Consider the following 26,973-nt stretch of genomic DNA (forward strand, 5'->3'; position numbering starts at 1 on the left):
CTGAGTATCACTCATGTATTATAAGGGATAATGTACCCCCTACTGTAAATGATAAGGATATTAGCAGTCACTGAGGGGTTCTGTGCCCCCCATATAAAGGCACAAGGCTGCAGGCTGAGTTATACAGGGAACTCTGAGTATCACTCATGTATTATAAGGGATACTGTACCCCCTACTGTAAATGATAAGGATATTAGCAGTCACTGAGGGGTTCTGTGCCCATATAAAGGCACAAGGCTGCAGGCTGAGTTATACAGGGAACTCTGAGTATCACTCATGTATTATAAGGGATAATGTACCCCCTACTGTAAATGATAAGGATATTAGCAGTCACTGAGGGGTTCTGTGAGTTGACAGAAATGGTGCCAGGGGCAATAGTGAGCACAGCAAATCTCCTCCCCCACTTGCCATGTTGCCCTCTTGCCCGGCTGTACAGTGTAAATGGGGTAAATGTGTCGGATGTGAGTGGAAAGTGAAGGGAAAAGCGTCTGTGTAGGAGAATGATATAAAGGGGAGGAGCCCACAGCTTCTATCCCCGCCCCCCCAGCCCGGGCAGGTCACATGTCTCAGCGCTGGAATCTGCTGTCTGGCTCCTCCCCCAGTGACATCAGCAGCAGAAAACGAAAGTGAGTGGGGGGGGGCCTTCAGCCTCTCCTTCCTCTTCCTCCCCAGCAGCCTCGGACTCTGCCAGCAGGGTAAGTAGGGCGGGGGGGCAACTTCCATTCATATCTGTCAGTGTGTGTAGCCCATATTGCACGTATAGGTGTACCCCAATACAGGAACCCATGGGAGGGAGTGTACCCCAATACAGGAACCCATGGGAGGGAGTGCACCCCAATACAGGAACCCATGGGAGGGAGTGCACCCCAATACAGGAACCCATGGGAGGGAGTGCACCCCAATACAGGAACCCATGGGAGGGAGTGCAGCCCAATACAGGAACCCATGGGAGGGAGTGCACCCCAATACAGGAACCCATGGGAGGGAGTGCACCCCAATACAGGAACCCATGGGAGGGAGTGCACCCCAATACAGGAACCCATGGGAGGGAGTGCACCCCAATACAGGAACCCATGGGAGGGAGTGCACCCCAATACAGGAACCCATGGGAGGGAGTGCACCCCAATACAGGAACCCATGGGAGGGAGTGCAGCCCAATACAGGAACCCATGGGAGGGAGTGCAGCCCAATACAGGAACCCATGGGAGGGAGTGCACCCCAATACAGGAACCCATGGGAGGGAGTGCACCCCAATACAGGAACCCATGGGAGGGAGTGCACCCCAATACAGGAACCCATGGGAGGGAGTGCACCCCAATACAGGAACCCATGGGAGGGAGTGCAGCCCAATACAGGAACCCATGGGAGGGAGTGCACCCCAATACAGGAACCCATGGGAGGGAGTGCACCCCAATACAGGAACCCATGGGAGGGAGTGCACCCCAATACAGGAACCCATGGGAGGGAGTGCACCCCAATACAGGAACCCATGGGAGGGAGTGCAGCCCAATACAGGAACCCATGGGAGGGAGTGCAGCCCAATACAGGTACCCATGGGAGGGAGTGCACCCCAATACAGGTACCCATGGGAGGGAGTGCACCCCAATACAGGAACCCATGGGAGGGAGTGCACCCCAATACAGGAACCCATGGGAGGGAGTGCACCCCAATACAGGAACCCATGGGAGGGAGTGCAGCCCAATACAGGAACCCATGGGAGGGAGTGCAGCCCAATACAGGAACCCATGGGAGGGATTGTACCCCAATACAGGTACCCATGGGAGGGATTGTACCCCAGTACAGGAACCCATGGGAGGGAGTGCAGCCCAGTACAGGAGGAGCCCATGGGAGGGAGTGCAGCCCAGTACAGGAGGAGCCCATGGGAGGGAGTGCAGCCCAGTACAGGAGGAGCCCATGGGAGGGAGTGCAGCCCAGTACAGGAGGAGCCCATGGGAGGGGCTGAAGTGCAGCCCAGTACAGGAGGAGCCCATGGGAGGGAGTGCAGCCCAGTACAGGAGGAGCCCATGGGAGGGAGTGCAGCCCAGTACAGGAGGAGCCCATGGGAGGGAGTGCAGCCCAGTACAGGAGGAGCCCATGGGAGGGAGTGCAGCCCAGTACAGGAGGAGCCCATGGGAGGGAGTGCAGCCCAGTACAGGAGGAGCCCATGGGAGGGAGTGCAGCCCAGTACAGGAGGAGCCCATGGGAGGGAGTGCAGCCCAGTACAGGAGGAGCCCATGGGAGGGAGTGCAGCCCAGTACAGGAGGAGCCCATGGGAGGGAGTGCAGCCCAGTACAGGAGGAGCCCATGGGAGGGAGTGCAGCCCAGTACAGGAGGAGCCCATGGGAGGGAGTGCAGCCCAGTACAGGAGGAGCCCATGGGAGGGAGTGCAGCCCAGTACAGGAGGAGCCCATGGGAGGGAGTGCAGCCCAGTACAGGAGGAGCCCATGGGAGGGAGTGCAGCCCAGTACAGGAGGAGCCCATGGGAGGGAGTGCAGCCCAGTACAGGAGGAGCCCATGGGAGGGAGTGCAGCCCAGTACAGGAGGAGCCCATGGGAGGGAGTGCAGCCCAGTACAGGAGGAGCCCATGGGAGGGAGTGCAGCCCAGTACAGGAGGAGCCCATGGGAGGGAGTGCAGCCCAGTACAGGAGGAGCCCATGGGAGGGAGTGCAGCCCAGTACAGGAGGAGCCCATGGGAGGGAGTGAGTGCAGCCCAATACAGTAACCAATGGCAGGAAGGGATGGTACAATGTACACCAAGTTCAGGGCAGTGAATCTATGGGGCAAGGTGTGGGGCAGTTGTGGCAAAAAGAGCAGAATGTCGGCCCCCCGGCTGGAGCTGCTCCCATGTGTAAGACGTAAGAGCAGAGCTGGGGGGCTGCTCCCTAGAGACCCCACTAATCTATGATGTTCCCCAACTTTATAAACAAACTGGGTGTTTCTGTTTCCCAATAAAACAAGTAAATAGAGTTTCCCTTTCCCCTCACAGGTTGTACCCACATATCCGTGCCGGGAGCATCCAAGGGGCAGGAATGGGTAAGTGACTGTCTGGGAGTAGCACCCCCTAGAGTTGGGGGAGACGGTGCTATGTAACTGCATTAATTGGGGGGGGTCACACAAAATGTATTTATTGAACAGAAATGACCCAATAACATATGTGGGGTGTAAGTGACTGTCAGTATCTGGGGTACCCCCCCCCCCATGTGCAGCTATGACTAAACATTTGCACATAGACTTGCAGGAGTCCGTTCCCCCCACGCGGAACCCCGTTCCCCCCACGCGGAACCCCGTTCCCCCCACGCGGAACCCCGTTCCCCCCACGCGGAACCCCGTTCCCCCCACGCGGAACCCCATTCCCCCCACGCGGAACCCCATTCCCCCCACGCGGAACCCCATTCCCCCCACGCGGAACCCCATTCCCCCCACGCGGAACCCCATTCCCCCCACGCGGAACCCCATTCCCCCCACGCGGAACCCCATTCCCCCCACGCGGAACCCCATTCCCCCCACGCGGAACCCCATTCCCCCCACGCGGAACCCCATTCCCCCCACGCGGAACCCCATTCCCCCCACGCGGAACCCCATTCCCCCCACGCGGAACCCCATTCCCCCCACGCGGAACCCCATTCCCCCGACCCTCCCCACGCGGAACCCCATTCCCCCCACGCGGAACCCCATTCCCCCCACGCGGAACCCCATTCCCCCCACGCGGAACCCCATTCCCCCCACGCGGAACCCCATTCCCCCCACGCGGAACCCCATTCCCCCACGCGGAACCCCATTCCCCCCACGCGGAACCCCATTCCCCCCACGCGGAACCCCATTCCCCCCACGCGGAACCCCATTCCCCCCACGCGGAACCCCATTCCCCCCACGCGGAACCCCATTCCCCCCACGCGGAACCCCATTCCCCCCACGCGGAACCCCATTCCCCCCACGCGGAACCCCATTCCCCCCACGCGGAACCCCATTCCCCCCACGCGGAACCCCATTCCCCCCACGCGGAACCCCATTCCCCCCACGCGGAACCCCATTCCCCCCACGCGGAACCCCATTCCCCCCCACGCGGAACCCCATTCCCCCCACGCGGAACCCCATTCCCCCCACGCGGAACCCCATTCCCCCCACGCGGAACCCCATTCCCCCCACGCGGAACCCCATTCCTCCCTTTCAGAACCCCACTGCCCCCACACAGAACCCCACTGCCCCCACACAGAACCCATTCCCCCACACAGAACCCCACTGCCCCCACACAGAACCCATTCCCCCACACAGAACCCATTCCCCCACACAGAACCCATTCCCCCACACAGAACCCATTCCCCCACACAGAACCCATTCCCCCACACAGAACCCATTCCCCCACACAGAACCCATTCCCCCACACAGAAACCCATTCCCCCACACAGAAACCCATTCTCCCCACACAGAACCCCATTGCCCCCACACAGAACCCCATTGCCCCCACACAGAACCCCATTGCCCCCACACAGAACCCCATTGCCCCCACACAGAACCCCATTGCCCCCACACAGAACCCCATTGCCCCCACACAGAACCCCATTGCCCCCATTGCCCCCATACAGAACCCCATTGCCCCCATACAGAACCCCATTGCCCCCATACAGAACCCCATTGCCCCCATACAGAACCCCATTCCCCCATACAGAACCCCATACAGAACCCCATTGCCCCATACAGAACCCCATTGCCCCATACAGAACCCCATTGCCCCATACAGAACCCCATTCAGATCCCCATTGCCCCATTCAGATCCCCATTGCCCCATTCAGATCCCCATTGCCCCATTCAGATCCCCATTGCCCCATTCAGATCCCCATTGCCCCATTCAGATCCCCATTGCCCCATTCAGATCCCCATTGCCCCATTCAGATCCCCATTGCCCCATTCAGATCCCCATTGCCCCATTCAGATCCCCATTGCCCCATTCAGATCCCCATTGCCCCATTCAGATCCCCATTGCCCCATTCAGATCCCCATTGCCCCATTCAGATCCCCATTGCCCCATTCAGATCCCCATTGCCCCATACAGAACCCCATTGCCCCATACAGAACCCCATGCTTTAGCTCTTCCCACAACATTTCCATGGAATTAAGGTCAGGACTGTGACTTGGCCATTTCCCAACACTCACCTTATTCCCCTGTAACCAGTCTTGTGTAGAACCACTTGTGTGTTTAGGGTGGGTGTCTCGCTGCCCCACCCACTGTCTCTTGGGATTCACTGACCCAGATGCAGCCAAACTGGCCCAAACAGAACCCTCCCAGCCCCATGTTCCACAGATACAGGGATAAGGTCCTTATGCTGAATGTTGTCTCACTCCAAATGGAATGCTCCCCATTGAAGCCTAAACATTCTATTTTGGCTCCATCCCCCCACAAAACTGGATTCTCCCAGTCTCCTTCTGGTTTGTCACATGATCTGTAGCCAATCGTAGAGGCTCAGCAATATTTTTGGCCTTAGAGAGCAGTGCCTTTCTCCTTGCTCCCCTGTCATACACCCCATTGCTGCTCAGGGTTCCCCCGATGGTGGGACTCATGAACATCAACATTGGCCAATGGGAGACCCGCCATACACCCCTGGATATGGAGGCAGTCAGGGGGCATTTATCTAATCAATCCAACTGATATGGCCATTGGGCTCCAGTACCTTCCCTTTCCCAAGCAGGTGAGTGAGCAGGCCGGGGCACCTGAGGGGGGGGGGGCCAGGGCCCCTGGGGTAGCAGCCCTGGTTGGTCTCACACACCCCAGTCCAATGATGTAGCCTCACCTGTCCCCACTTCAACCCCAAGACTGAACTCGTGGAGTATTTGGGTGGGTGGAAGTGCGGGTGACATGTAGCCCGGACACGGGTGCTCTGTATAACTGATTGGGTCTGTCTGTGTTACAGAAGAGTACAAAACGTTACCATTGGACGACTGGACTGAGGAGCACGTCAGAGACTGGTTGCGCTCAATAAGACTCAAAAAGGAACACACTGACAGACTGTATGAAGAAGAAGTGACGGGGCCAGTGCTGAAGGAATTGAAACATGAGTTTTTAAGGATTTTTGGCATGAAAGAAGGACAGATCCAGCTATTAATTAGCAAGAGAGATGAGATTCTACTGGGACAGAAATCCACAGAGCCTGGTTCTCCTTCCCAGAACACACAGGCCAGTTCATCCCATCAGGAACCACAAGCTCTTGCAGATCCTTCAAGCAGCCTAAAAGGGACAACAATTTGTACCGCAGTGGTGCAAACCCCTCTGGCTGATCCATGCAGCACGCCTGAGCCTCCTTTAGTCTCACAAACCCCTCTGGCTGAACCGTGCAGCACGCCTGGGCCTCCTTTAGTCCCACAAACCCCTCTGGCTGAACCGTGCAGCACGCTTGGGCCTCCTTTAGTCCCACAAACCCCTCTGGCTGATCCATGCAGCACGCCTGAGCCTCCTTTAGCGCCACAAATCCCTCTGGCTGAACCGTGCAGCACGCCCGGGCCTCCTTTAGTCCCACAAACCCCTCTGGCTGAACCGTGCAGCACGCCCAGGCCTCCTTTAGTCCCACAAACCCCTCTGGCTGAACCGTGCAGCACACCCAGGCCTCCTTTAGTCCCACAAACCCCTCTGGCTGATCCGTGCAGCACGCCCGGGCCTCCTTTAGTGCCACAAACCCCTCTGGCTGATCCGTGCAGCACGCCCGGGCCTCCTTTAGTGCCACAAACCCCTCTGGCTGATCTGTGCAGCACGCCCGGGCCTCCTTTAGTGCAACAAACCCCTCTGGCTGATCTGTGCAGCACGACCGGGCCTCCTTTAGTGCCACAAACCCCTCTGGCTGATCTGTGCAGCACAACCGGGCCTCCTTTAGTGCCACAAACCCCTCTGGCTGATCTGTGCAGCACGCCCGGGCCTCCTTTAGTGCCACAAACCCCTCTGGCTGATCTGTGCAGCACGCCCGGGCCTCCTTTAGTGCCACAAACCCCTAAGGGGCAACACAACACAAACCTCTCGGGGGCCTGTAAGCCATTGGGAAGTACAAAGGATTCACCAGTGTTATTATCCTCAAGTATTTTCCGTCCATTTGATAAAGAAGTAGGGAACTTTAAATATGTGAAAAATAATGTTCTTTCACCTGAAACTGGGGCTATAGATCTGATCCAACCTTGTCATGAATATAAGTCTTTTTCCACGGCTGCCAAACTAGACCGGCTCCGAATTGGGACCAAATTTGCTTATGAGGTTCTTCGGTTTGGCTGTGCTTGTCTGAACACGAGGACAAATGGTACAATACACTTCGGAATCATGGACAGCAAGGAAGACAAAAGTTACCAACATGGCCAAATCGTTGGAATCCCTGTACATGACAAGGACTGGTTTGTGGATGCATTAGACTGCATGGAGAAAGCGTTTGCTCAGAATGACAAGGCTGTCGCTCGGGACTGTATTCGGCCACCAAAATTCATTGAAGTCATTGAGAGGGATGGTGAGGAGCAAAGGTTTGTCGTTGAGGTGGACATTGTTCCTGACTTCCATTTAGTAAAAGGAAAGGCCTTTCAAGTGGGCTTGCCGAAGTTTAATGAGAAGAGCAATAAAGTTTCCCACGAAAAGAAAGCAATGTATCGGAGGGTGGGAGCCAAATCTGAGCCCGTCTTAGACGATGATATGGTTCCGTTTATACAAGGCCTTCAGAATGTGGATCTCAAGCGGCAAAGAGCAGAATCTAGAGCAAACCATGATATCATGGCTCCAGGGGATTTGGGGACGAAAATATCAGCCCTGCTCACCGATGGAAAGCGGTATTTAGATGACTCTCTTCGATATATACTTGTCACAAATGGCTGTGGAGAGAACCATCTGACACACACAAGCTTTTTAGTGCGGATGAGAATATTATGCGTCTTTGATTTTGACCCAGATTCTGACAGCAGCGGTTTATGTTCTATTTACAAAAAGCACCATGCTACAAACATCCATTCCTTAAAGGGCTTTTCCATGGACAGTGGGGTGGGCACATGTGAACATCTGAAGAAGAACCTCTCCTTGGCTACTCAGACTACCTGGATATTCTGCAATGGGCGAACCAATTATCGTGGAGGAGATGAAGCCTGTGATGAAAATACATGGATCAGAACCAAGAGAAAATTCCTGAAGAAAGTGATTTCCTTAATCTGCGATGAAATCCTTCCAAGAGGCTACTTCAAGGTCCTCTTCCTCCTGTTGTCTCCTGTGGAAAAGCCAATTGTGGAAACATTTCAGGAGTTTTACACCGAACTGAATGGGATGGAGTATATAATGTGCATTGCAGAGAATAAAGAACATTATGAGAAATGGGCCAGTCTGGCTCAAGCCTCCTGCCCAAAAGAGCTGCTGGAACAGAGGAGTGTAGTTGGCATGCAGCTAAGCCATGTTGATGCCACTGTACAGAGCCTCTTTCCCTCAGTGTCCAACAATAGGCGTCTGCCAGTTTCCACCAAAGGTGTCTGTGTCCTTGCAACCCCCGACGAGGAACGGATGCACTCGCTGGAGATCCTGTGTGAGAACCAATGCAGTCATCTCAATGTAGACTCCTTGGTGAAGCAACAGATAGAGGAGATAGAAAGTACATTCTACCGGGGTGGCAAAATATGTTGGAAACATTTCTGGCTGGCAGAACAAAAGAAATGTGGCGCTCTAATACAGCGTGATGCATGTGGCGAAGTGGAGAAAATCCTAGAAAACATTTTGCATGAGAACATGATCAGACTTCCTGTTGCTCGGATCAAAGTCGTCCACCATCCGGGCAGCGGCGGAAGCACAGTCGCAAGACAGATTCTTTGGAAAAAGAAAAAAAACTTAAGATGTGCCATAGTGAAACCATCTTGTTCAGTCTCCACAGTCTGCGAACATGCCACGCGCCTTCGAGAATATGATGAAACCGACGTGGACCAGTGTCTTCCTGTTCTGCTCCTGATCGAAGACTGCGATGAAGAGTTCATTGACGATTTAAGGGACGAGTTAATGAGAGCAACAGTCTGTAAGAAGATTGATCGGTCAAAGAGGTGCTTCATTCTTCTCAGTTGCAAAAGGTCCAATTGTCCAGATAATCTATACAGGTCCTTTCCATTGGCCACTGTCATCATCACTCATAAACTTAGTGAGAAGGAGAAACTTGAATTTGCAGCAAAAGTTAAAACCTTAGAGCAGCAGTTCCCACCTGAATTTATCATCACGTTTGTCCTGATGAGCAAAGAGTTTGATGAGAAGTATGTCACGGATTTTGTGGAGCACGTTATGCACGGGGTGGAGCTATCGTCCAATGTCACCCGTTTAATGACCTTTGTTGCGCTTCTAAACAGCTATGTAGAAAACTCTTTTCTTTCCCTCTCGCACTGCGAGGCCTTCCTAGGGCTAGACGCCCACACCAAAGGTCAAAGCGAAATAAGGGAACATAATTTTAAGAATTGCCTAAGTGAACAGGCAAGACTGATATTTCTTGAACTGGCGGATCCCAAGTCTTTCATTACTTCCATTCATATCGTACATTCTCTGGTTGCAAAGGAGGTTCTAAAGCAACTTTCTGGAAGTTGCCCTCAGAGTAAAATTGCCATGGACCTTCTGCAAGAAAATGTCTTATTCAACCACAGATTTGGCCGGGAGGAATTCCTCAGGTTCACTAGGGACCTGTTTTTCAGACGGCACAGAATAAGCAGGGGAGATAATGTCGACACGTTTTTATCGCCTCTTATTGAGCAGGTTATAGAGGTTGAACAGGATCAACAGAAAGCCATTGACCTACTGAAAGCTGCTTATGAACGATTCCATAAAGATCCCCTATTTGCACAGCAGCTGGCTCGTCTGCATTACCGATATGAGAAATTTGAGGATTCAAAGAAATGGGTGGAGGTTGCTAAGGAACAACTGAGTGATTCCTTTATTTTGGACACGGAGGGGCAGTTGTACAAACAATGGGTGAATAGCCTGCTACAGAATAAAGATACTACTGTTAATCTAGAAGAAGTCGCTAATGTCATTGCTATGGCTCTGAAATCCATGGACTGTTTCCGTGCGGAACAAAGAGCCGCAAGGTCCGAAATGGACGTCATTAATAACTCCGGCTACTTCGGAGAGGTTGAGGTTGGGTGCCGCTTGCTGAAACTTCTTTCGACGCTTGAAATATTTCCTCCGAGCAAAAACGGTGTGAACCGAGAGCTCCTACAGTATCTGCTAACGGATCACATTCCCGATGTTATCAGAAAACCCTGGTATCGGTTTCACAACCATCTGAAAGGGCTTCACAAAAACATATCCAGCGCCTTGGCCTGGATTTCTGAAGAACTCAGCTACTTTCAGGCTGATAAAATTGATGAGGACAAGCAGAGGGTGGTGGAGGAGAGCAGAAGCAGCCCGCACAAGTGGCTGATGGGAAAAACAAGGGTTTTTGCTGAGTTTTTTACTTCCCAGCTTTTACCCCCCAGTGATGAGTCTGAGTTTCAAGCCTCGCTCAACACGTTCTTCCGGCGGATGAACATCTACAAACTGGGTGGTGGGAACCCAACTGCAATCCTTTCCCTGCGGTCCGATAAAGTCCACAGAGCAGAAGAAAAGCTCTCAGAGATATTAGAACTCTATGAAGGAATCTCAGATCCAGGAGGACTGGCCGATTCGGATCTAATTAATTACCTGACTTGCCACATAGCACTTGGGTGTGTGTCTCCTGGTTCCCCAAGTCTATTCAATTTAGAGCAGTTACGAGATCTTTCCAAGCGTTTCCAGTCAAAGAAGAAGTCTTTCTCTGCCAGCGCCTACTTTCTGCTGCTTCTCCTTTTCTGGCCTGATTATCTGGATGACCGAGAAGCTGATGCAGAGAAAGACCACATTTTGAACTTTGCTCTGCAGACTTTAAGGCGGCTGCAGGAAATCAGAATAAAGAATGTTCCTGTGCGGAAGAAAAGGACCAATGTGCTCTTCTTTATGGGCCAGGGTCCCGGGCTTCACAAGCTTCTGCTCAGACGTCAGGTTGAGAAGTTGATGAAAGGTCCAGTAAATGATTGGAGATTAAAGTGGGACTATGGGGTCATGGAGAAGTCAGAAAATGTGCAAAGACTCCTAAAAACGGTGCCCGGTTGGACAGAGGATGGGAAGGTCTATGTACGGGGGCACAGCCCAAAGCAAAAGCATGAAGTCTTAGTCCTGAATCAGTCGTCGGTGCCTCATGGAAGTGAAAATGTCACATTTTATTTAGCCTTTTCCTACGCCGGACTCATTGCCTACAACCTCCAAGTACAAAAATAAGTTGTTCTGTTTCATGAGGAATCTGCTCCAGGGGCAGGGAAGTCGGGTGTAAGGGGAATACCTGGCAAATAAGTGACTGATAGAGTAGAACAACTCCTTAAAGATGGTGCCTAGAGCTAACCCAGGAAGGTCCCACTGCTTAATGCTCGATTTTCTACCCTATACAGTACAGTATGCTAGCTGCTAATATCTACACTTTGGGTGGGCTCTGTGGGGGGGAACATATATAAAGCTGGGTTTGGGGGGGAGGCACTTCAGCCTTGACTTCATAGTGCCTGGTGTCTGGTTATGTGGGAATTGCCTCTGAGCCATTAAGGGGACATGGTCCCTCAGTGATCAGCGCTAAGTATCAATAAATCTCCTGTATTTATTTTACTGTATCAGTTTAATTGCTCTGCAGAACAAGAGCCCTTCTCAATACATAGGGCTATGAGCAAACTTAGGGAGCAAACCCCACAGTTGCCATGTTGCAGGGTGGGTGGGGCAAATACAAATGATGGAATGATGTTGGCATGTAATGTTGGAGAGAGCAATGCCCCTGGGAGACTTACAGTGGCTTGCAAAAGTATTCGGCCCCCTTGAACTTTTCCACAAGACCAATACAAAGTGGGGTACACGGGAAAGCCCAATACAAAGTGGGGTACACGGGAAAGACCAATACAAAGTGGGGTACACGGGAAAGACCAATACAAAGTGGGGTACACGGGAAAGACCAATACAAAGTGGGGTACACGGGAAAGACCAATACAAAGTGGGGTACACGTGAGAAGTGGAAGGAAAATCAGACATGATTCCAAACATTTTTTACAAATAAATAAGTGCAAAGTGGGGTGTGCGTAATTATTCAGCCCCCTGAGTCAATACTTTGTAGAACCCCCTTTTGCTGCAATTCCAGCTGCCAGGCTTTAGGGTATGTCTCTACCCGCTTTGCCCATCTACAGACTGAAACCCTTGCCCATTCTTCTTTGCAAAACAGCTCCAGCTCAGTCAGATTAGATGGTCAGCCTTTGGGAACAGCAGTTTCAGATCTTGCCACAGATTCCCCATTGGATTTAGATCTGGGCTGTGACTGGGCCAGTCTAGCACATGGATATGTTTGGGTTTAACCCATTGTTGCCCTGGCTTTATGTTTAGGGTCGTTGTCCTGCTGGAAGGGGAACCTCCGCCCCAGTCTCAAGTCTTTTGCAGACTCCAAGAGGTTTTCTTCCAAGATTGCCCTGTATTTGGCTCCATCCATCTTCCCATCAACTCTGAGCAGCTTCCCTGTCCCTGCTGAAGCCCCCCCAGAGCATGATGCTGCCCCACCATATGTGACAGTGGGGATGGGGGTTCAGAGTGATGTGCAGTGTTAGTTTCCGCCACACATAGCGTTTTGCATTTTGGCCAAAAAGTTCCATTTTGGTCTCATCTGACCAGAGCCCCTTCTCCCACATGTTTGCTGCCCCCCCCCCCCCCCCCCCCCCCCCACATGGCTTGTGGCAAACTGCAAACGGGACTTCTTATGGTTTTCTGTTACCAATGGCTTTCTTCTTGCCCCTCTCCCATAAAGGCCAACTTTGTGCAGTGCCCGACTAATAGTTGCCTATGGACAGATTCCCCCCCCTGAGCTGTAGATCCCTGCAGCCCCCCCAGAGTCACCATGGGCCCCTTGGCTGCATTTCTGATCAGCGCTTGTTGGGCCTGTGAGTTTAGGGGGGGGCCGTGCCTGGGTAGGGTTACAGTTGTGCCATACTCCTGCCATTTCTGAATGATCGGTGGAACAGGGCTCCGTGGGAGGTTCAAGGCTTTGGGAATCTGTTTGTAGCCTAAGCCTGCTTTATATTTCTCAATAACTTTATCCCTGACCTGTCTGGTGTGTTCTTTGGGCTTCATGGTGTTGTTGCTCCCAATATTCCCTTAGCAACCTCTGAGGCCGTCACAGAGCAGCTGTATTTGTACTGACATTAGATTACACACAGGGGCACTCTATTTAGTCATTAGCACTCATCAGGCAATGTCTATGGGCAACTGACTGCACTCAGACCAAAGGGGGCTGAATAATTACGCACACCCCACTTTGCACTTATTTATTTGTAACAAATGTTTGGAATCATGTCTGATTTTCCTTCCACTTCTCACGTGTACCCCACTTTGTATTGGTCTCTCCCGTGTACCCCACTTTGTATTGGTCTCTCCCGTGTACCCCACTTTGTATTGGTCTCTCCCGTGTACCCCACTTTGTATTGGGCTTTCCCGGGGAATTCCAATAAAATTGATTCATGTTTGTGGCTGTAATGTGACAAAATGTGGAAAAGTTCAAGGGGGCCGAATACTTTTGCAAGCCACTGTATACAGCGCAGTATAACTAGTCTAATACAGCGCAGTATAACTAGTCCAGCACTACTAGTAATAGTAGCAGTAGCCTCACACTGTCACTTATTAAAAGTACAAGCCCCCCCTGCTGAAACCATTATACGGTGCCTTATAGGCAAATATAGGCCATCCCAATCCCCTGCCAACATTGCGATGGCTAAAGGCACCACTCTATCCTAGCATGTACCCATGGAAATGAATGATACCCCCCTGCCCACACCATTCCTTGGTGGCAACTTGGCCCCCAGCTACTCTCACAGGGGGGCATCTCAACGGTTGGATCACATTCACTCTAGTCCCCACCATAGCCCTACGGCTCTTGTTTCCCTTTCTTAATTGGTACTAATTATTGTTAATAAGGCACAATGGCTTGTCGGGTGGGTGCAGGACCCAATTGTATGAAGGGAGCAGGCACTCGCTGTTGGCGTATGGCGCGTGACTGGCATCACTGTTGGCGTATAGCTCCTGTTCCTTTAATTGAGTTTTACCATATTTAATGAGCCATGTTTAACCCCATCCGCATAGCTGAGCCTGAAGCTCGAACCCAGATTCCAGATGGACCTGCCATTCAGGAAACTGCTCAAAGGCCCATAGGGGCCCCTAAGCCAGCGAAGACTCAATTTGGGCCCCTGTGCCATTTGGGACAATAGAAATATAAATGCAAACAAGGTGCATCAGGGCTCGCTAAGCCAACGGTGAGAGTGAATGTGGCGCCCCCCCCCAGAGTATCCGGCGTTCCCGGGAGTAGTATTATTATTCCGGGAGATTAGTCTCCCACAGTAGCTGATATCTCGCTGCAAGTCATGGCCCTAAGGTGTGTATAAATCTGCAACCAATCTCACCGGGGGCTTTGGCCATTCTGGCAGTGAGTGGGCGCCAAATACAGAATATTTCAGCGCTATCTGTACCCAAAGGCTCTTTAGACATATAAGGGGGGCATTTGCCCTATAATTAGAGGTTCTTACATGACGGCAGTCAGGATTGAACTCAGGCCTTGTTGGTATAAGGCAGCTGCCCTAACCATGCAGCCATTGGCTCAGTCCCTGGGCTCTGCTCATTCTATACAGGCACTAACTGCTCACTCACAGTGTTATAAAGAGCTTCTGGGAATCAAACTCACGGCCCCGGGGCTGTAACACAGGAACAATATGTCAGTACAGGAGAGGTGGGCAGGGCAGGCAGCTACGGTGGCTCAATGGTTAGCGCCTCTGTCCTTGGTGGCCGAGTCCTGAGTTCCATTCCCCAGCGGGGTGCTCTGTTTGGGTGTTTCTATGGGAAGGTTTTGCCCCTATATAGATAAAGGGAAGAGTTGGAAGCTGTGCCCCGGGGTGGCACGTGGGGTTAGTGCTGCTGCGTAGCGGTGCTTGAGTCCTGAGTTCAATTCCAGCCTGAGCACTATCCGTGAGGTGAGCGGCGCCTGAGACCTGAGCGGCACAGGGGGTAGCGCTGCTGCGTAGCGGTGCCTGAGTCCAACACAAAGTGTGTAACCGCCAGACACTGTGCGCCACGGGTGCCTCAGGCAGGTAGTGCGCTTACGGGCTGCTACCTGCAGGGAGTTTGCATGTTCTCCGTGTGTGTGCGTGGGCTCTGGCCCACGCTGTAAAAACATGCTTCTTAATTGGCCCCGCCCCTCTTGTAATAACACTGTCATAGGCGCTAGTGACCCCCACGGATCATGCTCAGGTTAGAATCGAACTCAGGACCCAACGGCTCCACTGTCACAGGGGCCCCTTTACTGCTCGGCCCCAACATTAGCCTGAGAGGTAACGGAGGCCTTTCTGGATTAGAAATCTAGAAAGACTCTAATCTGGGAAAAAGAAGAGTCTGCTCAAAGAATTTAGATTAGATTCTCTAATAATAGAATCTAGAAATAAATCTAATAGGAATTAGAATCTCTAGGAATTAGAAATAATCAAACCTAGGAATAAGAATCTAGAAATAAATCTAATCTAAGAATCTTAATCTAGAAATAAATCTAAATCTAATCTAGAAATAAATCTAATCTAAGAATCTAGAAATAAGAATCCTAATCTAGAAATAAATCTAATCTAAGAATCTAATCTAGAAATAAATCTAAATCTAATCTAGAAATAAATCTAATCTAAGAATCTAGAAATAAGAATCTTAATCTAGAAATAAATCTAATCTAAGAATCTAGAAATAAATATCTAGAAAAGATTCTTATTTCTAGATTCTTAGATTAGATTTATTCCTAGATTAGATTAAGATTCTTATTTCTAGATTCGATTTATTCCTAGATTAGATTAAGATTCTTATTTCTAGATTCTTATTCCTAGGTTTGATTATTTCTAATTTCTAGAGATTCTAATTCCTATTAGATTTATTTCTAGATTCTATTATTAGAGAATCTAATCTAAATTCTTTGAGCAGACTCTTCTTTTTCCCAGATTAGAGTCTTTCTAGATTTCTAATCCAGAAAGGCCTCCGTTACCTCTCAGGCTAATGTTGGGGCCGAGCAGTAAAGGGGCCCCTGTGACAGTGGAGCCGTTGGGTCCTGAGTTCGATTCTAACCTGAGCATGATCTGTGGGGGTCACTAGCACCTATGACAGTGTTATTACAAGAGGGGCGGGGCCAATTAAGAAGCATGTTTTTACAGCGTGGGCCGGAGCCCACGCACACACACGGAGAACATGCAAACTCCCTGCAGGTAGCGGCCCGTAAGCGCACTACCCGCCTGAGGCACCCGTGCCGCACAGTGACTGGCGGTTACACACTTTGTGTTGGACTCAGGCACCGCTACGCAGCAGCGCTACCCCCTGTGCCGCTCAGGTCTCAGGCGCCGCTCACCTCACGGATAGTGCTCAGGCTGGAATTGAACTCAGGACTCAAGCACCGCTACGCAGCAGCACTAACCCCACGTGCCACCCCGGGGCACAGCTTCCAGCTCTTCCCTTTATCTATATAGGGGCAAAACCTTCCCATAGAAACACCCAAACAGAGCGCCCCTCCAGGGAAAGGAACTCAGGCACCGCTCACCTCACGGATAGTGCTCTGGCTGGAATTGAACTCAGGACTCAAGCACCGCTACGCAGCGGCACTAACCCCATGTGCCACCCTAGGGCACAGCTTCCAACTCTTCCCTTTATCTATATAGGGGCAAAACCTTCCCATAGAAACACCCAAACAGAACACCCCGCCGGGGAATGGAACTCAGGACTGAGCTACCCACTGAGCCACCGTAGCTGCTTGTCCTGCTGCCTCTCCTGTACTGACATATTGCCCCTGTGTTAGGGCCCAGGGCCGTGAGTTTGATTCCCAGAAGCTCTTTATAATGCTGTGCGTGAGCAGTTAGTGCCTGTATAGAATGAGCAGAGCCCAGGGACTGAGCCAATGGCTGCATGGTTAGGGCGGCTGCCTTATACCAACAAGGCCTGAGTTCAATCCTGACTGCTGTCATGTAAGAACATTCCTCTAATTATAGGGCAAATGCCTCCCTTATATCTATAAGGAGCCTTATATCTACGCCTACAGATAGTGCTGAATACCCCAAGCTTTAAAGCAAAGTTCAGCTTTAATACAGGGCTGAGGCTGGAATCAAACTCAGAGATACCATGCTAAACACATGCCCAGGGCACTGCCACCCTTATTAACAAGGTGCCCACCCAGAGCCTAAAGTGTCCGTCGGTGGGCGGAAGCAGGTTTTTCTTGAAGTGTATAGGCACCCAAGGGCCCCCCTGTAAAGCTGCTGCCCTAGGCCCAGGGGCCCTCGGAGGTTTGGCACAGGAAATACAGTTGCACAGAACAAGCCCAAGACAAGGGGTGCCCCCCAGGGCTGAGAGAATCCCATGTCCTTCTATTTTTGGGGAGCAGCACGTGGGGCTGCTAGCACTCTGTGGCTACTGCTAAAACTGATGCCCCGATACCTGATAGTGCCCTGCCCCAGCACCCTGTACCAAAGAGAAGGCACTACAGAGGCACATTGGCACGCCGGAGGGTATTACTGCTCCAATAACAAACCTTCCATGGTGCAAAGGCACGACGTGGGGAACAGATTGCGCAGGAACTGCTCCTCAAACCTGGCTGAGGGGGAAACTGGCCGGCGACACCTTCACCTCAACATTCATAGCTGAGCGGCCCACAGAATCCTGCTCTCTCATCCCTCTCCCCTAGCAACAGGGGTCACGGGGGGAACAGGTTGGCAATTATGTCCCCTCTGGCTAACACTCAGGTCATGGAGCGCCCCCAAGGGGAGCACTGGGCACCCCCAACCAGGATACTGCTACTCCTCATACTGTATGGGAAGCTTCTAAAGCAGCAGCCAGAGGTGCACTAATCAGGGAAATAGCTAGGAAACTAGCCAAGGCACAGCTTGAAGAAGCCGAATCAGCCTTTAGGGTGAGGACACACGGAGCTACTTAGTAGCAGCTACTAGGCCAACGAGTCCCCACATATAGCCTGGAGCTCCCTAGCAGCCCCGCTTAATAAAGGTACACTTACGCCTTTATTTCTAGGCCAACGAGTCCCCCACGTATAGCCTGGAGCTCCCTAGCAGCCCCGCTTGATAAAGGTGTGAGGTAGGGCTAGGCCGCCTTTATCAAGCGGGGCTGCTAGGGAGCTCCAGGCTATACGTGGGGGACTCGTTGGCCTAGAAATAAAGGTGTGAGGTAGGGCTAGGCCGCCTTTATTTCTAGGCCAACGAGTCCCCCACGTATAGCCTGGAGCTCCCTAGCAGCCCCGCTTGATAAAGGCGGCCTAGCCCTACCTCACACCTTTATTTCTAGGCCAACGAGTCCCCCACGTATAGCCTGGAGCTCCCTAGCAGCCCCGCTTGATAAGGCGGCCTAGCCCTACCTCACACCTTTTATTTCTAGGCCAACGAGTCCCCCACGTATAGCCTGGAGCTCCCTAGCAGCCCCGCTTGATAAAGGCGGCCTAGCCCTACCTCACACCTTTTATTTCTAGGCCAACGAGTCCCCCACGTATAGCCTGGAGCTCCCTAGCAGCCCCGCTTGATAAAGGCAGCCTAGCCCTACCTCACACCTTTATTTCTAGGCCAACGAGTCCCCCACGTATAGCCTGGAGCTCCCTAGCAGCCCCGCTTGATAAAGGCGGCCTAGCCCTACCTCACACCTTTATTTCTAGGCCACTGTGTCCCAACGTATAGCCTGGAGCTCCCTAGCAGCCCCGCTTGATAAAGGCGGCCTAGCCCTACCTCACACCTTTATTTCTAGGCCAACGAGTCCCCCACGTATAGCCTGGAGCTCCCTAGCAGCCCCGCTTGATAAAGGCGGCCTAGCCCTACCTCACACCTTTATTTCTAGGCCAACGAGTCCCCCACGTATAGCCTGGAGCTCCCTAGCAGCCCCGCTTGATAAAGGCGGCCTAGCCCTACCTCACACCTTTATTTCTAGGCCAACGAGTCCCCCACGTATAGCCTGGAGCTCCCTAGCAGCCCCGCTTGATAAAGGCGGCCTAGCCCTACCTCACACCTTTTATTTCTAGGCCAACGAGTCCCCCACGTATAGCCTGGAGCTCCCTAGCAGCCCCGCTTGATAAAGGCGGCCTAGCCCTACCTCACACCTTTATTTCTAGGCCAACGAGTCCCCCACGTATAGCCTGGAGCTCCCTAGCAGCCCCGCTTGATAAAGGCGGCCTAGCCCTACCTCACACCTTTATTTCTAGGCCAACGAGTCCCCCACGTATAGCCTGGAGCTCCCTAGCAGCCCCGCTTGATAAAGGCGGCCTAGCCCTACCTCACACCTTTATTTCTAGGCCAACGAGTCCCCCACGTATAGCCTGGAGCTCCCTAGCAGCCCCGCTTGATAAAGGCGGCCTAGCCCTACCTCACACCTTTATTTCTAGGCCAACGAGTCCCCCACGTATAGCCTGGAGCTCCCTAGCAGCCCCGCTTGATAAAGGCGGCCTAGCCCTACCTCACACCTTTTATTTCTAGGCCAACGAGTCCCCCACGTATAGCCTGGAGCTCCCTAGCAGCCCCGCTTGATAAAGGCGGCCTAGCCCTACCTCACTCACACCTTTATTTCTAGGCCAATGAGTCCCCACGTATAGCCTGGAGCTCCCTAGCCCTACACCTTTATTTCTAGGCCAGCCAAACCCACTACATGCACAGTTGGCTCCAGAGTGGTGTGGCCTTTGCTCCAGGCCTGTAGGCTAGGCTCCTTAGAGGCTAATAAATACCTGCCATACAAACTATGATGACTATCCAAGCACGATATCCACCTCCTTTGGAGCCTGGAGGATAGACACTGGGGGCATACTCCTCCTATCATTTCTCCTTACCTTCGCCTGTGGAGAAATTCCAATCTATCCCCCTACAGACCCCTCCAAGACTTTACAGACTGGCCAGTACTAGGCCTGAAATTCCTGGGGGACATTCTGACTAATCAGACATTCCCCAAAGACAAAGCTCAACAAGCCAGATTTACCATTTTATAGGTACCTCCAATTCCGCCATGCATACCTACAATACTCCCCAGGTGGAAATACTTCTACGTGACCCAGGCCAGAAGGAACAGACATGTAGACTTTATAGGTCCCTCACCGTTACTAGAGCCCAGCATCACTGGCAACAGCTCCTGATTCGCTGTACGGGGCTTTCATCTCCTTGTGGGACAAACTAATTCAGTATAAATTCATCCATCAGTTATATATTACCCCTATAAAACTTCAAACGAGGGGTCAGTTCTGTATTGGGGGGCAGTACTACGCTAATTGCAGAAAGGATGTCTCCAATGCCTGACATCTCCGGCACCCAGCATGCATTGGTATTGCCCCCCCAATACAGAACCTTTGGGGTGAAGAAATGAAACACCTGGCGTTAGCGAATGCCTGCTCCCCAGTGACTCGCTTACTGGGCCTGGTGGAAGATCGTGTACCAGCGGGTCAGTTTCATTAACAAACTCTCCCCCCTATCAAGCTTACTTACAGGCCCGAGGGGCCCACACAAAGGTGATAAAACATGGCTTGACACTAAGCTGGCCCCGGGAACATTTGCTTGTTATATAAACTCTATAGCAGGAGGGTATTAGTAGCATTGTATGTAAGGCTTCTCCTACCTGTCCCCTTTCTTTCTGTACTGTATCACGGAGACACCCCATATCCATGGCTGGAATGATTATGAACCCTGTTTATGTTCTTTCCAATATCTTCATTAAAATAAAGACTCACAGTGTGACTGTCGCATCTTTCATTTGTATCTATTTCTATGCCCAGGTTACCGATAATAAAGGAGAAAAAGCCAGTACGTAAAAGTACTAATGATAAGAGGGGTGGTCCCTGACTGTAGCCCCCAGCAGCCGGGATATGTGGGGAGGAACATGTGCAGATAGGAACATTATAGAGGGAAGCAATATACAGGGCGCTGAGTTGGCAGAAGCACAGTCCTACTGGCGCCAGCAATGCTTTCTATTGGGCCAGAACCTTCCCCCCACCCCACAAATAGGTGGGAGAAGTGACTACCTTCCCTGCCAATCTGAGCCCCTGGAGCTTTGCCTCAGTACAGTAGGAAACAGGCCATAAAGCGAGACAGCAGTGCTGCTGAATGGAAGCGCCAGCACGTACCATTACGGATGCACAGAAATGAATCACTCAATCAAGGAGACCGGGTCTTCGAGCACCAATAATACTTTTATTTGGATGACAGCGTTCCTTTAAGAACATTCCTGCTGAACAAAAAGCCAAATAATTCAAACCCAGCAAATCATAACAAAATGAAGACCAATTGCAAATTGTCTCTACATCATACTAGAAAGGTGAAAATCTGTGATATTAGTAGAAAAGGCCACTCAGGTGAGTTAGCAGGGGCTGCACTATGCAGCAGGAAAGGGCCACGTATCATACATACCTGGGAGACTTGTTGGCGCAAACCGGTGCTTTGCCATGTCGGCACAACGCAGCCCGTGTTGGGTGTGGGGTGCCCGGCCTGCAGCTGGTAGGGACTGGCACATAACAGGGCACGGGTTAGACCTTACCTATTAGGGTGCCCGGCCTGCAGTTGGTAGGGACTGGCACATAACAGGGCACAGGTCAGACCTTACCTATTAGGGTGCCGGCCTGCAGTCTGTAGCGACTGGCACATAACAGGGCACGGGTCAGACCATACCTATTAGGGTGCCCGGCCTGAAGTCTATAGGGACTGGCACATAACAGGGCACGGGTTAGACCTTACCTATTAGGGTGCGGGTCAGACCATATCTTGCCTATTAGGGTGCCCGGCCTGCAGTCTGTAGGGACTGGTACATAGCAGGGCACGGGTTAGACCTTACTTATTAGGGTGCGGGCCAGACCTTACCTATTAGGGTGCGGGCCAGACCTTACCTATTAGGGTGCGGGCCAGACCTTACCTATTAGGGTGCGGGCCAGACCTTACCTATTAGGGTGCGGGCCAGACCTTACCTATTAGGGTGCGGGCCAGACCTTACCTATTAGGGTGCGGGCCAGACCTTACCTATTAGGGTGCGGGCCAGACCTTACCTATTAGGGTGCGGGCCAGACCTTACCTATTAGGGTGCGGGCCAGACCTTACCTATTAGGGTGCGGGCCAGACCTTACCTATTAGGGTGCGGGCCAGACCTTACCTATTAGGGTGCGGGTCAGACCTTACCTATTAGGGTGCGGGTCAGACCTTACCTATTAGGGTGCGGGTCAGACCTTACCCATTAGGGTGCGGGTCAGACCTTACCTATTAGGGTGCGGGTCAGACCTTACCTATTAGGGTGCGGGTCAGACCATACCTTACCTATTAGGGTGCCGGCCTGCAGGGACTGGTACATAACAGGGCACGGGTTAGACCTTACCTATTAGGGTGCGGGTCAAACCTTACCTATTAGGGTGCGGGTCAGACCATACCTTGCCTATTAGGGTGCCGGCCTGCAGTCTGCAGGGACTGGTACATAACAGGGCACGGGTTAGACCTTACCTATTAGGGTGCGGGTCAGACCATACCTTGCCTACTAGGGTGCCGGCCTGCAGTCTGTAGGGACTGGTACATAACAGGGCACGGGTCAGACCTTACCTTGCCTATTAGGGTGCGGGTCAGACCATACCTTGCCTATTAGGGTGCCCGGTCTGCAGGGACTGGCACATAGCAGGGAATGGGTTAGACCGTACCTAGTTCAGCGGCACAGAACATAGGGCTTTACTGCGTGCTTCCCATGCATCTCATACCCAAGCAGTGATCCAATGTTTAAGGGCTTTTCCTTGAATAGACGAATTGACAGGTAAATAAAATGCACATAAACAAGTTTCAGCCCTAACAGAGAGAGATGTGCTGTCCCATAACACAGTGGCAGGGGAGACTGCTCTACTGGCCACTCACTCAGGGCACAGTGGCCTCACAGACCACATGGGAAATGGAACTGTACTTAATAAAGCAATGTAAGGTTTGGCTTATTAACACTGAGAGACGATCCCCTGATGTTACTAACAATGCACACAGAGCCTGGATATAACTACAGGCTGGCACTGTGAGAAATCTCCATGGCTCTTACATGGGAAAGGCTGCAAGGGTCACCTTCTAACTCACGGTGGTGCAAAACTAAACAACACAGAGAATAACTTGGCCTTTAAACATGGTATTGCAGCTGCATAGCTTTCCCAAGTTCCGCTCATACATAACTGGAACCCTTGCTTTCCTCTAAATATGGGGCAGTACCCCCGACTGGCCTGCTACAGGGAAGCGCGGGCTTATGGGGTTCCATCTGTACCCCCGACTGGCCTGCTACAGGGAAGCGCGGGCTTATGGGGTTCCATCTGTACCCCCGACTGGCCTGCTACAGGGAAGCGCGGGCTTATGGGGTTCCATCTGTACCCCCGACTGGCCTGCTACAGGGAAGCGCGGGCTTATGGGGTTCCATCTGTACCCCCGACTGGCCTGCTACAGGGAAGCGCGGGCTTATGGGGTTCCATCTGTACCCCCGACTGGCCTGCTACAGGGAAGCGCGGGCTTATGGGGTTTCATCTGTACCCCCGACTGGCCTGCTACAGGGAAGCACGGGCTTATGGGGTTTCATCTGTACCCCCGACTGGCCTGCTACAGGGAAGCGCGGGCTTATGGGGTTTCATCTGTACCCCCGACTGGCCTGCTACAGGGAAGCGCGGGCTTATGGAGTTCCATCTGTACCCCCGACTGGCCTGCTACAGGGAAGCGCGGGCTTATGGAGTTCCATCTGTACCCCCGACTGGCCTGCTACAGGGAAGCGCGGGCTTATGGGGGTTCCATCTGTACCCCCGACTGGCCTGCTACAGGGAAGCGCGGGCTTATGGGGTTCCATCTGTACCCCCGACTGGCCTGCTACAGGGAAGAGCGGGCTTATGGGGTTCCATCTGTACCCCGACTGGCCTGCTACAGGGAAGCGCGGGCTTATGGGGTTCCATCTGTTCCCCCGACTGGCCTGCTACAGGGAAGCGCGGGCTTATGGGGTTCCATCTGTACCCCCGACTGGCCTGCTACAGGGAAGCGCGGGCTTATGGGGTTCCATCTGTACCCCCGACTGGCCTGCTACAGGGAAGCACAGGCTTATGGGGTTCCATCTGTACCCCCGACTGGCCTGCTACAGGGAAGCGCGGGCTTATGGAGTTCCATCTGTACCCCCGACTGGCCTGCTACAGGGAAGCGCAGGCTTATGGGGTTTCATCTGTACCCCCGACTGGCCTGCTACAGGGAAGCGCGGGCTTATGGGGTTCCATCTGTACTCCCGACTGGCCTGCTACAGGGAAGCGCGAGCTTATGGGGTTTCATCTGTACCACTGACTGGCCTGCTACAGGGAAGCGCGGGCTTATGGGGTTCCATCTGTACCCCCGACTGGCCTGCTACAGGGAAGCGCGGGCTTATGGGGTTCCATCTGTACCCCCGACTGGCCTGCTACAGGGAAGCGCGGGCTTATGGGGTTCCATCTGTACCCCCGACTGGCCTACTACAGGGAAGCGTGGGCTTATGGGGTTCCATCTGTACTCCCGACTGGCCTGCTACAGGGAAGCGCGGGCTTATGGGGTTCCATCTGTACCCCCGACTGGCCTACTACAGGGAAGCACAGGCTTATGGGGTTCCATCTGTACCCCCAACTGGCCTGCTACAGGGAAGCGTGGGCTTATGGGGTTCCATCTGTACCCCCGACTGGCCTGCTACAGGGAAGCGCAGGCTTTTTCACTCTCTACTAGCAGGCCAGGGACAATAATGCCCCCATATGAATGGGGCATGGCTGTGGGTGGGGGGCAGGTAACAACATGCCTGCCCCCATTATTAGGGCAAAGCCATTTAGCCATTGATACAAATGGACAGACTGAATGGCTTGCCTACGGGGTTCTGCAATTATATCTGGGTTTGTATCCAACAGATATTGGCCTATGAATTGCTCATTGGGCCATCATGTGACAAGCAAATCCAAGGGTATCCATTAGCCATGTCACTATGTGGCAATGTGGGCGGGGGATACACACACACACCGTGAGGGGAGGAGCTGTGATGGGTCGGGGCTGAGAGCTCAGAAAGAGTGCAAGGAAGGAGGCAGCTATAAGGAGTGCAGAGAGAGACAGACATGCATAAGGGCACTCCTGTCCCACACAGCCTATGCTGCCCCCCAGCTGAGAGAAGGGGCGCTCTCTTTGGGGGGTGGGGTGACAAAGCCATAGGGAGCAGACTGGCGCGTATCAGCATTACCCCACAGTAGTACGTTAGTTATCATGAAAGTAGAAGAAGAAGGAAGAGGAGTACTTACAGGTACCAACTAACCTGCACTGGCACTTCTGGGGACTGGCGCCTGTGCCAGTAAGTAGCTGACATGCTGTTTGCTAGTTAACAGAAACATAAATTGAATTAACCAAGGTGCAGCTTCCGTGGCCTGCCTATAAAGCACAAAATACACATAACTGCCCCCACTCCAGCAACAGAAGGTTATGCACAGTTGGAGCAGTACTTTCCAAACCATCTCTGTTACACTTTCTAGATAAAAAGAGGAAGGTTGCAAGTTAGAAACCACTGAGCCATCAGAACCATGAATGGATTTAGCCCAGATACTGCAGGGCCCGGGCTGGCACCTGTCTAGCGTGCCCGCTGTAAGCCTGCCAAAGGGCACAGTATTGCCCAGCTGCCCCATTAGGGGCTGAGACTATGGCAGTCGAGTAGTAGCGGAAGGTAGAAAGATAATGGGATCAGAGTGAGCAGCATAGGGAGAGTCTATGTACGTAGGCACATACTAACTACACCGCCTACTATCGCTAATGCTTTGGGACACTGCTGAGATGACTCCGCCCACTGACACAGAGGGCTGAATAAAACAGGCATCACCATGCCACTCTTTCTATAGAATGTTCTAGCAAACCTACCGACAGGGGAACATGGCTCCCGAGTGAGGCGCTATTACATCAGCGCACATCCAATATCCCCTCCCCCACACTGTATGGGGGCAGCCATATTTATCTGTATGTGTGGGGATGTGGGTCGGTAGAAATGAATGTAATGAGAGAGGCCTCCCGGTACCCAGCCTGGGACACTGATGCTCAGATGGGGAGAAGCTGATTGGCTGAGCCGGTGTTACCCAATGGAGCAAGGGTTGGCCATTGCCCTGCTCACCATATAACTGCCCAGTAAGGAAGGGCCATGGCCAGTGTAATGCTGCTTTGCTATTGGCCCACCAGCAGATTTACATCCATACACAGCCACAGATCCTTGGCCGCACATTAGCATGGCCACTCAGACAAGCTGATGGGATTGGTCACAGGGCTACTCTGTGGCCCCTCTCACACCCATACCTGCCTCCGCTTCACTCACACAATCTCATGTCTGTACAGACTGCCGGGTACCAAACAGGACTGCATGACTGTCTGCCAAAGTGCCCAACCGGGGGCCTAAAGCCCACACCCTGTAACTGGCCACTTTCATGTTCAGTCTCACATAGAGAAGGCAGACAGCTGCCTACATCTCTTCCTTTAAAGGAACAGTAAAACTAAAAACATAGAAGTGTTGTAAAGTAACTAAAATATAATGTAGTGCTGCGCTGTGCTGGTACCACTGGGGCGTTTGCTTCAGGAACCCCACTATAGTGCCTATAAATACTGCCCTGCGCCGGTACCACTGGGGCGTTTGCTTCAGGAACCCCACTATAGTGCCTATAAATACTGCCCTGCGCCGGTACCACTGGGGCGTTTGCTTCAGGAACCCCACTATAGTGCCTATAAATACTGCCCTGCGCCGGTACCACTGGGGCGTTTGCTTCAGGAACCCCACTATAGTGCCTATAAATACTGCCCTGCGCCGGTACCATTGGGGCGTTTGCTTCAGGAACCCCACTATAGTGCCTAATAATACTGTCCTGCGCCGGTACCACTGGGGCGTTTGCTTCAGGAACCCCACTATAGTGCCTATAAATACTGTCCTGC

General features: G+C 52.5%; 1 protein-coding gene and 1 long non-coding RNA gene across 3 annotated transcripts; one reads left to right on the forward strand and one right to left on the reverse strand.

Moving 5' to 3' along the window:
• Positions 1 to 274: 274 nt before the first annotated feature.
• Positions 275 to 11,636, forward strand: LOC594891 (sterile alpha motif domain-containing protein 9-like). Of its 2 annotated transcripts, XM_031894458.1 has the most exons (3): positions 275 to 695; positions 2,987 to 3,033; positions 5,907 to 11,636. In XM_031894458.1, exons 2-3 carry the CDS (start codon positions 3,030 to 3,032, stop codon positions 11,261 to 11,263), a joined length of 5,361 nt encoding a protein of 1,786 aa, XP_031750318.1. In that variant the 5' UTR covers positions 275 to 695; positions 2,987 to 3,029; the 3' UTR covers positions 11,264 to 11,636. The 2 variants fall into 2 exon arrangements, with proteins under 2 accessions (XP_031750318.1, XP_031750320.1); XM_031894460.1 differs by lacking the exon at positions 2,987 to 3,033.
• Positions 11,637 to 21,198: 9,562 nt separating this feature from the next.
• On the reverse strand, positions 21,199 to 26,687 carry LOC105945901. Its single transcript, XR_004220695.1, has 2 exons — positions 22,300 to 26,687; positions 21,199 to 21,857 (listed from the first exon to the last, which is right to left on the reverse strand). It is a non-coding gene; the product is annotated as an uncharacterized LOC105945901 (long non-coding RNA).
• Positions 26,688 to 26,973: the final 286 nt, after the last annotated feature.

The sequence above is a fragment of the Xenopus tropicalis genome, chromosome 10, assembly GCF_000004195.4.
Source record: "Xenopus tropicalis strain Nigerian chromosome 10, UCB_Xtro_10.0, whole genome shotgun sequence".
NCBI classification, from domain to species: domain Eukaryota; kingdom Metazoa; phylum Chordata; class Amphibia; order Anura; family Pipidae; genus Xenopus; species Xenopus tropicalis.